General features: G+C 39.4%; 1 protein-coding gene across 1 annotated transcript; it reads left to right on the top strand.

Moving 5' to 3' along the window:
• Window positions 1-1,135: 1,135 nt before the first annotated feature.
• Window positions 1,136-15,371, top strand: SMARCE1 (SWI/SNF related BAF chromatin remodeling complex subunit E1; the record flags this gene model as incomplete). The annotated part of the gene is made up of 9 exons (XM_082010558.1): window positions 1,136-1,246; window positions 4,318-4,422; window positions 6,746-6,826; window positions 7,939-8,070; window positions 9,623-9,794; window positions 12,317-12,489; window positions 13,530-13,631; window positions 14,169-14,379; window positions 15,160-15,371. The coding sequence occupies 9 exons, from the start codon at window positions 1,136-1,138 to the stop codon at window positions 15,369-15,371; spliced, it is 1,299 nt and encodes a 432-aa protein (XP_081866684.1).
• Window positions 15,372-15,931: the final 560 nt, after the last annotated feature.

Below are 15,931 nucleotides of genomic sequence, written 5' to 3'. Positions count from 1 at the left end.
GTGCAGCGCGGGTGGGGGCTCGGTGGGGCGGAGGAACTGCCGCGAGCGCGCTGGAGCCGCCCCCGGGCGCGCTCCCGCTGAGCGCTTCTCGTCACGAGCAGCCCCGCGCCGCGGAGTTGGTGCGGGTCCGCAGCGAAGCCCGTTGTTTGGCAAAGGAGGTCCGGCTTCTGTTGCAGTGCGGCGCGGTTACTGGAAGAGAAGGCCCGAAAAAAGTAGTGCTTCGTTATAGCGCTTTCTCCATGCCCCTGCCGGGCTCGTTGCTGAACGGTGAAGTGCGCCCGGGGCGCGCCGCGGTCCCGAGCGGCCGTCGCTTTTGTACCGTGCCAGGGAGGTACTGTCGGTGGGGTATTTGTGCGTTGGTAGCGGTTTTCTGAAACGAGCAGTATAAAACAGTGGGGTATAATATAAAATATATCCTTAAAACCTTTAATATGAAGATTACATAAACCCGAATGTTATTTCACAGCTATTTAAGGCCACATTCCTTGGAAAGTACATTCATTTTTCAAAGACATAGCACCCTAGTTTTTAGACACTTTTGTCTTTATTTCAAAATTGGCAAGCTTTTTGGTATTAATGGTAACTAGAGATTTGGGGAAGCAAAGGCATAATACTTAATAGCATGATATTCTTTTGTCTTTCAGAAGTACAAATATAATGTCAGGAGGCTGAAAATTTGCCTATCAAAATGTCAAGTAAGTTTTCAGGTTTTTTTCTTATTTTAATTTGATGAATTAAACATCTAGTTCAGCAGAACCTGTTTGTGAGATAATCCTATTATTCCTTGCATTAAAAGGAATGCTATGAAGTGTAGTCATTTCTGACCAAACTCTTGGCCTTAAATCTTGCTGTGGCTGACTTCTAGCATATTGTTTTAATAGGAAATCCAAATATCTCCACTTCTTCTAAATCCTGTTTCACTGCGGTTTTGCTTACCCACTTTTAAATTGACATGCATATAAATGGATTTCATATTAGTCTTATGCCTAAATAAAAGGCTAGCAATATAGCAATGGTGTGGTCTTAAATTTTTTCTTTCTTCGCTTTATGCTCTTCAGTGGCAAAATGTAAAGTCTTTGAGAGTATGATTTCTGTCGTCTTTTTTTAAATTCCTTAAGAATGTTAGCCACAGTAGATGCCGTATAAAGAATTTGTTCCAAGTTTCAAGAAAAAAAAAATTGCTTACCTTTATATCTTAACAGAAAGGCCATCTTATGCCCCACCTCCTACCCCAGCTCCTGCAACCGTAAGTATAGTGATTTTTCTCATTAACACAGAACTGGCAATATAGCCTTTAATGACTTAGCAGCGCCTGCCTGTATTGGAAACACGAAGTAGTTGCACTTCATTATTAATATGATATGCATTGTTTAAGAGAAGAGAAGCTGAATAAACTTGTTTCACCTTTAAGGCTAGATCCTGCAGATATGTAACTTTCTGTAAGCAGTCAATTGGCCTAAAAATTATTCAGGTGGGTTGCAACAGTATACTGGAATATTTAAGAACACACTGATATATTTAATTCTAAAACTTCCCACTCAACTTGCACCCAAATCACGAGCAAACTGCATTTTCTCATGTTTCTGTTGTGCCTAGCTGATTGCCAGTAGAATGCAGGAGTATGCAAAATCTGTTATATTGGGTCAGAATAATGAAACACTCATGCTGACAGTCTCACTCAAATTTCTTGAAAATCACTGGTAGTTTGAAGTATATGGCATGAAAAATATTTTACTTTCTAGTACAATGGTATGGAATGACACTTAAAACATGAACAGTAGCTTTGAATCATGTCCAGCCGCATTCATGCGTGTATAAAAAGGTACTGAAATAACAGTATGCTGTGGTCAGAAAAGCATTTAAAAGCAAATACACCTCTTCTGTAGTGTTTACATTTCTAAATAGCTTGCATTTTAGGAGTAGTGTATTCAGATGAGAAAATACAAATCTTTTTATACAGAAGAATGGGCAAAGAAACTATAGTGAAACTTTTTTTACCAAAGAAAACTTGAAAACTGTTATCCAGTAGAGTGTCCCTGATCTCTGCATCTGGGATGAAAACTGCAGGATGGGACTTAGATGAAATGTGATCCTTCAAAGTTATTGTGCCATACTTTACATTTAGAGAGGCTTGAAAATGATATAATGTATAAATACAAGTTATGGTCTTAAAAATTTCCATAAATAAAACTTTATTTGCATAGTTTGTTCAGAGTTTTCATTTTCCACACAACGTAATAGATTTGTGCCAATGTTAGAAGGAACATGATGGCATCCACTCTTACAACTGGATTCCTGCATCGAGAGCTGTGCATATGCATGTGTGATTCCTTTGGGACGTAGCACGGATACAGATGTTGTTAAACGGTGTATATTGATGTGGTACATTCTTTAATCGTTAGAAGTCTTCAGAAAAGTCTATGAAACAAATGTTAAAGCTGCAGCTAGTGACATGCATTGCCTGTCTTTCAAGCATCTTCTGTATTTTTTGTATTTTATACAGTCCTTGAGGTGATGGTCTGTGCTCTGTTAAACGCAAGTCATAAAAGTAGACAAATAACCTTGCTTGTTCTTCCACAGCCAGTTCCAGTTACTACAGTCAACAAAATACCAGTATTTCTCATAACTACAGTATTATAGCTGAAGTAAAAATTCGTCATGTAATGCCAGGTAGTTCCCTTGTAACATTTAAATCCTGTCTTGCAGAAATAAAGAATTAAGCAGATGGAGATTACAGTTGTCATCCGATTTTATTGAAGAGGGGTAGTTCAACATATTCAAAACCTGTTGTTATGGTAATACAGAAAACTTTAGTAAAATGGTGTCTTATGAAATAGAGAATGTGTATGTCTCAATCACAGGCATACAGATTGAGTGTCAACTGCTGTGACTGACCTTAAAACGTTTGTCAATAAAATATATTTTTGAAGGCTGACTGTTAAAGGATAATTTTACTCTGTATGTTTAGAAATAAACTGACTACAGTGTGTCTACGTCCACTTGAAAACTTCACAAGTTAATGTAGTTTAGCTTATAGGTTATTTTTCTTCAGCGTTTGTATTTGTCATACCTTGGTTCTTGGAGTCCTGAACCTATTTGTAGAATTTTTGTGTCTGTAATCTAGAGTGGGTCCAGTCAGCAAATAATTTTAATAGACTGTTGGAATGTGTGTTTCTTATTAGGGCTAAAGTGCTACGAAAGAGTGGGATACTGTGTGGATGACACTTATATGTCTAGAAACATACAAGATATCGGGAATCCTAATTGAATGACAGGACCACCACAGTCAGGGCTTGATCACAATTACTATTAAATAGTTGATCCATTTTTTCCCAACAAAATTTGATTGGGAAGTGGAGGACAATGGAAAAAGGCAGGAGATACATGTGAGGAGGAGAATACAGTGAACCTTCTGATTTTGTGTAGATGACAGATAATGGTAATGAAAAGGGATGATATGATAATGAAGGGATTGTAAAGCAATTGGATTCTTCTCTACGTCACTGAGGTGAGAATGAATCGATCAGCTTTCAAGAATGAATGAAGATGTGTTGATTAGCTTGTGAAATTCTCTGATTCGGTGATCTCTTAAGACTAGTTTGTAGTTTCTGACCTGTAGCTCTTACTGCAGTGGTTCCTCAACTGTGCCAATCTGCAGCCCACCTCATAACAGAAGGATATCTCTGTGGTCTTCTCTCCTAGCTTTCTAAGGCCAGTTCCCCTAAATATTTACGTTTTGCAGACCACCAGGAAAGTCTTCAGATACTGGTAGTGGTGCACAGATGGTGCTTTGAGAGAGAGATTTTTTTTTTTTAATCCCTGTTTATTGACAGTATAATGTTTGTTGGAAAGGCAGAATGATGGAAAGAAAAGCAGACAGGGATTTTCATTGGTGTAGTAAATGTTGATACTGGGGATTTCTGCCTGATTACTGTGTGCTGTGTTGCCTTGTACGCTTAATCCTTCGGATACAAGAGTCCTTCTGAATTACTTGGTGGCTTATGTTGGAAAATTTTATTAGCCATGAGCTGGGTTTATAGAATACTTGTTTAAATGAGTTACACACTTAATAGAAGTAAAATCACCAATTTCAGACAGAAATTTGTAGTGACACATTTGCTTAAAAATCCTGTTTCCTTAATAGGTTTATACTGGAGTAAGTTTTGTGTGTTGAGAAGATACCAACTGCTACACCTCATTTGCCTGTTTAAATTCTGGTTGCTTTTGCATGCCATATTGCAGTTCATTTTCATTTCTGTGTTTTCCTCGTTTGAGCTCATTTCTCATTCGTGTTTTTGTCTCATTTGTTTCCATCAGCAAATGCCCAGCACACCAGGGTTTGTGGGATACAATCCATACAGCCATCTGGCCTACAACAACTACAGGCTGGGAGGGAACCCGGGCACCAACAGCCGGGTCACGGTAGGAGACTCAACTATTACATCATCCGGCAAACAACAGGAATTGACCAGAAATGGCTTTAGAGTTAGGTTCTTCTGAGACTTGGCTGCTGCCACTTCTTTATAAAAACAAAAAATTACTTATTCCCCACCCTTACCCCCCTTCCTTTTCACTCTGAAACCTTTTGCAGGAAAATGGACTTCTACTCGGCAGAGAAAAAAATGTGGTAATAATGTAGGATGCAGAACTCCAAGAAGACAGGCTTTGTGGTCTTCAGTGACCACTGCATGCTTAGGGAAAAGTTCTGTGGCATCGGTACAAATTCCTGGAGGGGAGGGAACTGCTCATTTTATTGAGGTTTATTGGCACAAAAATAAGGAAGAACATTTTGCAAACTGGAGGTCATTGATAGTTGCATCATACTATTGAGCCGTGCAAGAGATGCAAGCCTTTATTTTTCTTTCCAGTCTTAGTCTGGTAATAACTGTGAAGTCCCAAGTTCAGAAATTATCTTTTTTCAACAAAAGTATGATGATAACACAATAGAATCCTTTCAGACCTTACGTACTCTGTCAGTGTGTGGAAAATGCATACTCCGTTCATTTTTCACAGAGTAAACAAAGTGAGATGGAGTCAAATGATGAGAGGTGATGGCTTCTTTCAAATACAAATAAAGTCCTGAGCATTGGATGCAGTTAGGAAACAAAAACAGACTGTGGAATTGTAACATTTTCATAACTAACACAACAAATAGAGTAAATCCCTGATTTTTTTTTAAAGTTTCTCTAATTCTTGTAACTTTAAGGCTTTTTTTATGTAAAATTTCCTATCTCAAAACATCTGATTAGTGTGGAATGTGATATAAAGATTTCTCAAGGAGCAAATACGTGGTACTTTTAATGACGTGTACTCTTTTTATGCCTCTCATATAAAACCTTCTTTCAGACTTCATATATGAAGTTTATCTGGTTTGTTAAAACATTTACAGAAAAGACTTTCCCCATACAAGCTGGAACGTGACTGAACATACGCTTTTTTCCTTTTACAAGAATAAGTTAGGTTTCGTCCGAGAATTTTCATCGTTTCTGTATGTCATAAGCATATACAGCCTTCTCTGCCATGCATATATCAATATATGTATGGTGTCTTTAAATTCCTGTTAATTTAAAAGCATTAAACAATTTCTGTTAATGTTTTTCAAATCCATCTGTATGTGTATATATGTATACATTTTGGTAATGCATATACCTCATGTACATTATTTATATCTCTACACAATTCTGTATGCGTTGTTTCATAAGGCTCCATAAATTCAGCAAAACAAAAAATATCAAGAGGAAAAATTTGAAAGCTGAATACTGAACACAAGCCTTCTTGGACAAATCCAAGTATTTGCTTATCTGTGTCCGTAGTCCTGAAAAATCTTGAAACTGCTTTATATTTTTACGAAAGTGCTCCCACTTAATCTCACGGAAGCCCTTGCATGCGTAAGTGCTTGAGGAGCGGAGGTTTTCAGAGCCTGCAGCTGACGGGGCCTGCAGTGTTACTGCACTGTTTCAGAAGAACACCCCAGGTGTTCTGCAGATCGAGGGGACGAGAGGGGATGCAGCAGCTTTCAGTCAGCGACAGTTAGTGCTCAGTGTCCTCTTGTTCAGTGCGAGCAGTGTGCTTGACAGTGTACGAAGATAAGGGAGATAAGAGCGCAGAAAGATATTACAGGACATTTTGGACATTTGGACGAGTACAGCTTGGATACAAACAATGCACACATTGATAGATCAGCTGCATAGGGTTGTTTTCTTTTTGTAATGAGTAGTTTAATTGGCTCCAGACTGCCACTGACAAATTTTGCAGATAAATGCATTGCTAAAATGATTTGAAAATTAAAATATGTTTCTAACTTCATGATCTTAAACTTTCTCCTTATCTTTTTTTTCACCTGTAGAGTAGCCACATTAAATTTGTCAAAACAGGTAAAATAAATTGCTCATCAGAAGAGAGAAAAACAACCTGCTGGGATCGGTGTTCCCATGTAAATTTCTAAGCTGTGTATTTCAGTTTTAAGGATATGGAGCCCTTTTGAAGATTTACCTAGGTACTAATCTGTAAAGTTATAGATAGAAGGACAAACTTAAATTGGAAAAATACTACTGTGAGGACCAGCTCTAGTTAGTACCCGTTCACAGTTCGGGTAGTGTTTTTGGTGATGTTGCTTGCTTCTCTTGGTGGGGGTGTGTGGTTTGTTTGTGTTAACTGCACAAGAATGAGTGTTTTCCAAAAGCAGTATGTATAGAGACTGTCCCGAGATCACATTAACAAATGGATTTATTCGGTTCTCTTATAGGCTTCCTCTGGTATTACCATTCCAAAGCCCCCCAAACCCCCAGACAAGCCCCTGATGCCCTACATGAGGTACAGCCGGAAGGTGGGTATACAGTGTCAAACAAGTAATAATAAAAGTTAGTGTTCGTATGTGCTAACAATTAATTGCTATTATCTTAGTTTCAGCTTCTAAACTTTTACTTCTAACAGCCTGCACATTCTTTTAAGGGAATTGTAAAGTACAGATGCATTGCCCTTCAGAATAAAGGCAGCAGTAGTGTGTTCATACAGTTGCCAATTTCTGGGGGGAAAAGTTTTCTCTAAAATGATAATTACTACCACTGTCTCTGCTGACAAGGATCCACCCTGCCACATTCAGAAGTGCCTGTGACTTACTGACAGAACTTTTTTATATAAAGGAAGTATTCCTTGCGGTATACTGGGCTTGGTACAGTGCTGTAGCTGGACTGAAGAGTAGCAATGAGTGGACTTTGCATGTTCTCCTTCACCAACCTAGCCTGTGGCAACGTTTACTTCGCTATTCTATGAACTGTTTGACAAAAAGTAGGAGAGAGACTCTTGTGGAGTCTGAACTCTGATGGGGCATGGGGAGGGCATGTCAGCCTGTGTGAAGCGGGTGAGCCAGAAGGAATTTCTTCCACTTCTGGTAAAGTATCTTTACCAGCATGTCTGTCTTAGGCAAAAAAACCATCAACAAAAAAAAGTCAAGTGGCGCAGCAAGAAATAACACTGGCAGCTCTCTCTTTTTTCCCTATAAAGTTAGAAACTTTTTTGGTGGAGTCAGAACTTGTTGGAACTCAAATTGATCAGCAAGACTGAAAAATATTTTGAAATGTTACATTCTGATCTGAAAAGCTCAGTGCTCTTTATCATAACCTACTGCTGGATGTGTTTACTCAGTAGCACTTTTTTTTTCCCAGAGATGCAGCGATGTGCATTTAAGAAGAGAATTAAGAGGGTTAAAGGCAATATTCTCATGAAACCAAAGCCATTTCAGCAATTGCCTGTTTCAGTACATGGCTTCCTACTGACTTCCTGCCCCAGAAAATAATCGAGATAGTTTAGCGAGACTCATTCCTAACTTAATCCTGTTTTTCATGGTGATTCCAGAAAGAACACTGAGATGACAATATAAAATGTTTAATTTGGAAGTATTTAGATATCATTAGTAAAGCTCCAGCTGTTTCTGTTAAGGTCTGGGACCAAGTGAAGGCGTCCAATCCTGATTTGAAGTTATGGGAAATTGGCAAGATTATTGGAGGAATGTGGCGAGATCTCACTGATGAAGAGAAGCAAGAGTATTTGAATGAATATGAAGCTGAAAAGGTAAATGGAAGAAATCTGGGATGTTTATTACAGCTGATTCTTCTAGGAACTGGTCCCAGAAGAAAAATTCATCTTACCCATGCAGTGGTGTATGAGGCATTCACGAGACCCCTGTATGTAACTTAAATGGAAGTATGTCCTGACACGTCTTTAGATTTTTTTTTTTTTTTTAAATAACTGTACATCAACTGTGACTGGTCAGTTTTTAGACCTAATTCAAAATGAAGTATTTATAATTGAGTGTCGATTTTAACTGTTTAATGAATGGATTTGATTGTACAACATCAGTATTGAAAAGATTGTCTCAACACCAGAATCCTCTTTCAAAACTGGTGCTCTGCAGCTACTGCTATTGTCATGAACATGTTCATAAAAGACTTCCAGTCACGTAGGGTTTGGTTTTCATGGCGTAATCTGGTATAACTCCATGCTATGGCATAGTGGTTTGTTTCTTAATAGAAGAGTGCTACCACTTCTAGGGTTTTCTTGTGGTTTTGTTTTGGTCTTTATTGATCTTCATGACAGAAGATGACAGCTACCTCATGTGTCTAGGTTGGTAAGTGTTGAGGACCTTTACAAGACTGTTATTATGATCCTAAGGTATGAAGGGAAAATTGTCCAGCTGCTCTGTTGTGTTTAAACTTGGTAGGCATCTGAGGCTGTGTATAACCTGGTCAAACCTGAGCTGTTTTTATTCCAAGTCAACAGAGGAGTTGGGCGGGTGGGTGGGGGGAATCAAGATATTCTACTTTTTAACTTGGTAATGTTTAGATTGTAAGCTCCTTGGGGCAGGGGCCATCTTGTTTATATTTTTACAGTGCCTAGGTAGAAAGATTCCAGTCCTAATCGTAAAGAAAACAAGACGTTTACGTACTTTTAACAATATTGTAGATTATATCTCATTTTTCATTGGAAATGTCTCTAATCGTTGTACAAAATCTAGACTTGGCAAATTTTAAAAGTGAGATTAAAGAAAACAAAGGGAAAAATACTTCAAAGAAGGTGAAAATAGTGATGCAGTCCTGCTACCAGGAGGAGACAGTAGTCTGGCTGCAGCATTCTGTATCATCCCAGCGCAGGGATGGATCAAAGAACGGAAAAATCATAAGTTATTTTGAAAACTGGTTCATGACATACTGGAGTAAGGAAAGAGAAGAAATTGGAATCAGAGATCTAGTTAAAACTCCAGAGCATTATTGAGAGTATTTTAAGTTAACTCATTTCTTTATCTTATCAGAGTTCGTCCGATCATAAATGCCTTGTTCTGAGGTGTTTGATTTTTAAATCTCAAAAAACAAAGCTATCGTAAGACTTCTCAGGTATTATAACTGAAATGTACCTAAAAGCCCAGCTAGTGTTTTCGAAACATGAATGGCATTACAAGTTCTAATTTGTAAAGGGAAAGACTGAGAGAATACGGTCATTTGTGTATCAGCCAGGTGATGCAAAATAGGTTTGTCTGTATAACTGCAGTTTGAGTGACACAGACTACAGTTATGCCACGTCTGAAACTGTCCAATGGTGCAATCAAACAATATTGGTCACATTTCAGATAGAGTACAACGAGTCCATGAAGGCCTACCATAACTCTCCTGCATACCTTGCCTACATCAACGCAAAAAGTCGTGCTGAGGCCGCGTTGGAAGAAGAAAGCCGACAAAGGCAGTCACGCATGGAGAAAGGTGAACCTTACATGAGCATACAGCCAGCAGAGGATCCAGATGGTAAGCAGAAAGGAATCTGTATGCATGCCCAGTGAGGCAATCTCATTGCAGGACTGACAGTACAGAGAAACAGATGCCAGATACGGAAAACTACCAGCGTACAACTTTGTCAACGCTTAACGCGACTTCCTTTGTATTTTGGTACATTTAATACTGATTTTCGTTACCGCGTTTTATTTCATACAGCTAACAACTGACTTTGTTTCCAAAAACTAAGTTGGCAAGCCAGTGGCTAAAGTTACTCCAACCCTGTCTGTGTGAAATAATGCTTACAGGTTAAAACAAGTAAGTCTGGTTAAAGCTCTGTAACAGCTTTAACATATGCATTATAAAAGGCTTAGATGCCTGATTTAATCCACCTTGAATGGAATTGTGCTTTAATCCACCTTGAATGGAATTGTGCTTTATTACCAGAAGCACATAATTCTCACAGAGTTCTGGTATGGTGAAGAGCACCTGAACTTTGAATGTGTTCAACTGTCATTTGAGATTGTTTAGAAAATACGTTACCCTTGCTGTTGACAAGTTGATGAGAAAATTCTGAAAGTTTATTTGACTGCAAGGAAACGCACCCTACCCAGTGGGAAAACTCACTCATGCACCTAATGTCTACTTCTAAATTCATGACCAAATACTTGTTGAAACCTGAGGGTGAAAAATGTACTTGGTCAGTTACACCCTTTTTTTTCCCCTTGCCCCTTGTAAAAGCACACCCTTGAGAGAAAGCTCGTGGCAAACAGCACTTTCTCCAGTGTGAGGTATCTGAATGCGCTTAGTGTTCCAGCCACTGGCGTTTTGGGACTTCAGATTCTGCTCTGGGCCACCTGGGCCAAATGAGCACAGCCAGGACCGGCTGCACTAGCCCCCGTGTTGCATCTGTTTACAGCTGGGACAAGATAGCAAGTTACATTCTGTGACAGAAACGTTGCTTCTGTTCGACCCTGCGTGTCACTAGGATCGAGAACTTTTAGCGTAAAAGGCATCTTACTAAGAGGACGAAGGCACACCTTTAAGACCAATTTGCTTAGTACGGTCTCTTGCAAATCTGTCATCTTCCCGCTGTTTTTCTCTTTTCACTTCCTTTAATCTGATACCTCAATGAGAGCTTGAACATCATACTTTGAAATAAAGCAGATAGAAACTTTCATTGAACTAGTTAACCTTCTTTGGTAATATTTTCTGGCACGATATGTTACGATGCTCCTTAAGATTTCTGTGAATAGTTGGAGGGTAATCTCCATTAGGAAAAAAACATAAAATGAATTCGACTTTGGACTTCTACATGACATCATTCTGGAAGATAATTCATACTTGTTGCTTAACACTTTAATACTCAACTAAATATGAATTATACTCTCAGAACTTTCTTCTGTTTCCTCACCAAATACTTAGTGCTATTTAATTACTGTGCTTTAAATTCTAATTAGTTTAACTTGAATTTTTTTGAGTCGGTTTTCTAGATAGGTTCTTGATACCAAACCTGCAGACTGTGTTTTGATTTTTATTATGTCAAAAGGCTTTGCCTGCTTTCCTTGAAGTAACATAGAAAAAACAGGAAGATTTCCGTCTTCTATGGGCTGAAAGCTTTTGAGTGCTGCTAGATATAGGAAAACATATTATTTTGTTCTGTTTTGTAGCATCAAACTGAATTTTACTTCTAAAATTAGTACCTAGCACACTGCGAAATGCTGTAGTTCATGTTAAACTGTTCTGTAACTAAATTAAAATTGTCAGAGTTCGGTATCTTGCTATAATCAGAAACTCTTTTAGTTTGATCAGAGAGAAAAAAAATCCTTGACTTGAAATATTCTTAGATCTTTGTAGTTAATCTTCTCGATGCATGTCAGACAAGACAGTTTAGTTCCTGTTGGGTTTCCTGTCATTTCTTTTCTCTGCAAGAAGCTTATGAGGAGACCAGCACTTGACCTATGTGCTTGTGTACTCATTCTCCTGAAGTGTATTTTTTTTAGTAACTGTGCTTTAGAGAACTGCATTTACTAAAAAAAAAATTAAAATAGTTGAATACTCTTATTGCTGTGAATTTTCAGTGATGAGTAAACATGTATCACCGCTTCATGCTTTCATTGCTCAGTGTTTCAAAAAGTCAGTCCTTTTGATATGTGCTACAAAGCTTATTCATAGAGGAGTCACTCTCCTGTTGGTATTTTGCACTGGATATTGTTCTGGAAACATGATTAATCATGAATGTGGGTTTTCTTACTCAGTCTGTTAACAGTCCCTCTTACTCTGGAAATGAGGAAAGCAACACAGTAGGTAACTAGGTCAATCCCAATGTCAGACATGTGGGAAATGCATGTTTTACAGCTGTGCCAGGGTGAATGGTGGTCTGTCCTCGTGGTGTTTTTTCTCATTACCTGACGTTCTATATTTGCTAGCGTGAACTTTGTGACATGACAGCAACTTGTGTTAGGGTTTTAATTAGTGGTTATGTGGGTACAGAGTGATTAGACTTGGTACTCATTTTGTGGATTTAAAGCAGTTGCACTTAAAACTCGTTTCAGATTACGACGATGGATTTTCTATGAAGCACACAGCCACAGCTCGTTTCCAAAGAAACCATCGTCTCATCAGTGAGATACTGAGTGAAAGTGTGGTGCCTGATGTCCGCTCTGTTGTCACTACAGCTAGAATGCAAGTTCTTAAACGCCAGGTTCAATCTTTAATGGTTCATCAGGTAAAGATAAATGATATGATGGCAGCTAAAACATAACGGTGTTGGGCTGTACTCCAAGTCTTGGATCATTTGATCATGTACATGACTGTTCTTGTTGGGTGTCAGTGTTCTGTGCGCCCAAATAGCTAATCTCTGGGCTTTCTTGGGAGTTGCAAGACATGAGACTTCACCTCCTGTGCTGTTCTGTTATTGAGAATCGTGTTACTCTGTATTTTGTTCTTTAGGATATCTTCAGTATTAATTCTGTAGCTCTTCATTATTATACATAACCCTTCTGTATGTAGGGTAAGTCTTCTGTTCAGTAGGTACTGGTAGAGTTGTGACTTTCAGGTAGCTTAGGACTCATAATCTTGTTTGTAATGGTTTTTTATTACAGTAAATCCTCCCTGTTTTTCAAACAAAAAAATGTTTTGTACCATTTTTCATTGGAAGTTAAATGCATACAAGGAAATCCAGTGAGGCTACACTTGCACCTTTCACCTAGCTTTGACTGGGCATATGCCTGTATTTTCCAAACAAGCACGTTAACAAAAGAACCCTGTCACTACTGTCAGTGTACATGCCAGTGAAGAAACTAAGACACCAGAATTAGAGAGAGGTTTGTGCTTTTCTTAATTAACACAAGAAGCTTCGAGGGGTGGAGGGGGGTGGTATCCCTTCTTTCCTTTGCATTGTGGTCATTCTGCATTGGAGAATGTAACTGATGTGCTGTGTGTGTATATATACCTATGAGGTGTAGAACATGAAAGAAAATGTGTAGATTTTATGCTGGAAGATTCATCTGAAGTACATACTGGTTTTCACTTACTGTATGCCTAGCTGACCCTGAATTACTGCATAGACCCATTTATCGTTCGTACTTTTCAATATGAGCTTCTTAGCTGTTGGGTATTAGATCAAGGAAGGCATAAGGATTTTTATATATTATATGGGTGTATTTTAAAATAACTGGTTTAAATATTTTTGTACGTAGCTGTAAACCTTGTCCAGTTCTTCCGATGACTGCATAGTAAGGTTCTTGCCATTTATTTCCCTTCCAGCGTAAACTAGAAGCCGAGCTTCTGCAAATTGAAGAGCGTCACCAGGAAAAGAAGAGGAAGTTTTTGGAAAGCACAGAATCCTTTAACAACGAGCTTAAAAGGGTACAGCTCTCACTTTTCTCCACTTGGAGGAATCTGCTAGTTACCCATTTCTACAAGTTCTCTACCCACTTCTGTTTAGTTCTGTATTCAATTCTCTATAATTACGCGACCAATGACTGCAGTGTCTTAACGTGTGGGTGTTGGAAAGCACGCAGTGTGTCTATTATCTCATGCTCCTTCAGTGACCTTTAGTGGCGACATTCAGCCAGTACAGTTTAAAAGTGTTCTTAGGCTTGACTAGTTGGGTTCACTAGAGAGCGGCTCAAGGAAGGTGGCCTAAAGCCACTATGGAGAACATCCTGCTCTGTCCTTGGCTGCATTCCCATAACAAAGTTCAGGTTGTTTCTTTATCCTTTTTTCTTTTTAATATGCTTGTATCTCCCTCCTGGTTACTGAAGCTTTTAGTATAAACTTTGTGAAATCAAAAGAATTATGCTCCATGTAGAAATACTGAACTCATAATTAGGTTTTACTGACGTTTTGTTTCTCAAAGTAACTGAGGTAGTAAAAGAGCTTTCCTTTTTTTTTAATTGGTAGTTATGCAGTTTGAAGGTGGAAGTGGATATGGAAAAAATTGCAGCTGAAATTGCTCAGGCTGAGGAACAGGCTCGCAAGAGGCAGGAGGAAAGGGAAAAAGAAGCAGCTGAGCAAGCCGAACACAGCCAAAATAACATAGCAGCTGAGGAAGAACAGGCAGCTAACAAGACAGAGGAGAAGAAAGAAGAGGAGAGTGCTCCAATGGAGACAGGTAACTGCATTTGAAGAGCAGCTTCAGAATCCTCAGAGGATCCGCATTAAAGTGTCACTGTAGAGGCTCAGCTTAGCCAGGAGGAGTGCCCTGTATTTTTGCTGTTAATAGGAGGAAAGGCTTCAGAAGAGCAACTTTCAGAATAGTTAACTTCCTCTTGATGAACACAGGTGTCTGCTTTCTTCTCATTAAATTGCTCCTTTTTACAAGGGGAGAGGATGAGATACTACAAAGCTATCTGTAATGCTTTGTGGGTAATGTATCCAAGGGGGGGGAAATGCTTTCTAAACCTAGCTCACCCTTCAGACATAGGTTAGCTGGGAGCAACCGAGGGTGTTTCTTTGTCCTGGTGTCGGTGTCTAGCAAGGATGACAGAAAGGCACTTCTTTCCATGCTGCTCTTACAAATTGTATTTAAGAGTATCAGTGGCTAATACCTCCACGAGTCATTGCCGTAAGAGCATGAGCGTAAGGGAGAGGGGTCCAAGGAGTTTGAATTCTAGTGCTTCTGGTTTAACAAGGCACCCTGCTTTCTGTGGCTAGACTTCGGAGGTCAGGCAGCTGCAGGTGACTTTCGGGATGCCATGCGGCAGGACCACGTGCACCCTAAGCACTGAGAGGTCTTTCAGAGCTGTGCCTGTCACTGCACATTCTAGTGACAGAAATAGCTGCTGTGGAATACGCAGATTTATTACAGATTCTGTTCCTTCCTAAACTCTAATTGCACAACCTAAATAAATGTATTAGCATGTAAATGACACCAAGAAATATCTTATTACAGAAGATCCTCACCCAGAAGAGAGCACAGATAACCAGCAGAATGGTGAAGAAGGAACATCTACCCCAGATGATAAGGAGAGTGGCCAAGAAGGGGTTGATAGCACTGCGGAGGAGGGAACCAGTGACAGCAACACTGGTTCGGAGAGCAATAGCGCGACAGTTGAGGAGCCTCCCGCAGACCCTATCGCTGAGGATAGTGAGAAGAAAGAATAAATATTGACTCATTTCATGTGTCTCTTTTTAATGAAGTACTGTTTTGATTTCAAAATGGGCTACACAGCTTTTGTATCTTCCTTGCCTGTATCGCTTGTCTCCAAAGGATACTGGGTTTTAATAACATCTCAGATTATTGGCATAGTGACTTAACAGGGCCGTTAGAGGCAAAGGAGATCTTAGACAGAAAAGAAAACCTCCTGTGTCTAAACACAGCCATACAATATGGAGAGATGCTATTGCTGGGATTTCTTCCCTGGAAAGATAGATGGTTTGGGTTTTGGTATTGGAAATCAGGCCTCCTCCCTTTCTTCTGGTTACATGACCACATGAAAATGCAGTCTTTCTCAAAGGCCCTTCTTGTTCATTTGTGGCTGGCAGATGCAGACGTGCATCACTTCTGCTGTAGACCTCCTGACCTGGCTTTACCTCAGGACTGACTCCGCGCTAACGTCTGGGTAGTGCAACACTACATTTGCAGCCAGGACGCTCGTGCTGTGGTCACGGAGGCTGACGAAGCGGCTCAGCTGAGAAATGTGGTTAGTAGCGCTCACCCTCTA

This window comes from Phaethon aethereus, assembly GCF_964289735.1.
Source record: "Phaethon aethereus genome assembly, chromosome: 25".
Lineage (NCBI taxonomy): Eukaryota > Metazoa > Chordata > Aves > Phaethontiformes > Phaethontidae > Phaethon > Phaethon aethereus.
This window is presented reverse-complemented; position numbering and strand designations above follow the sequence as displayed.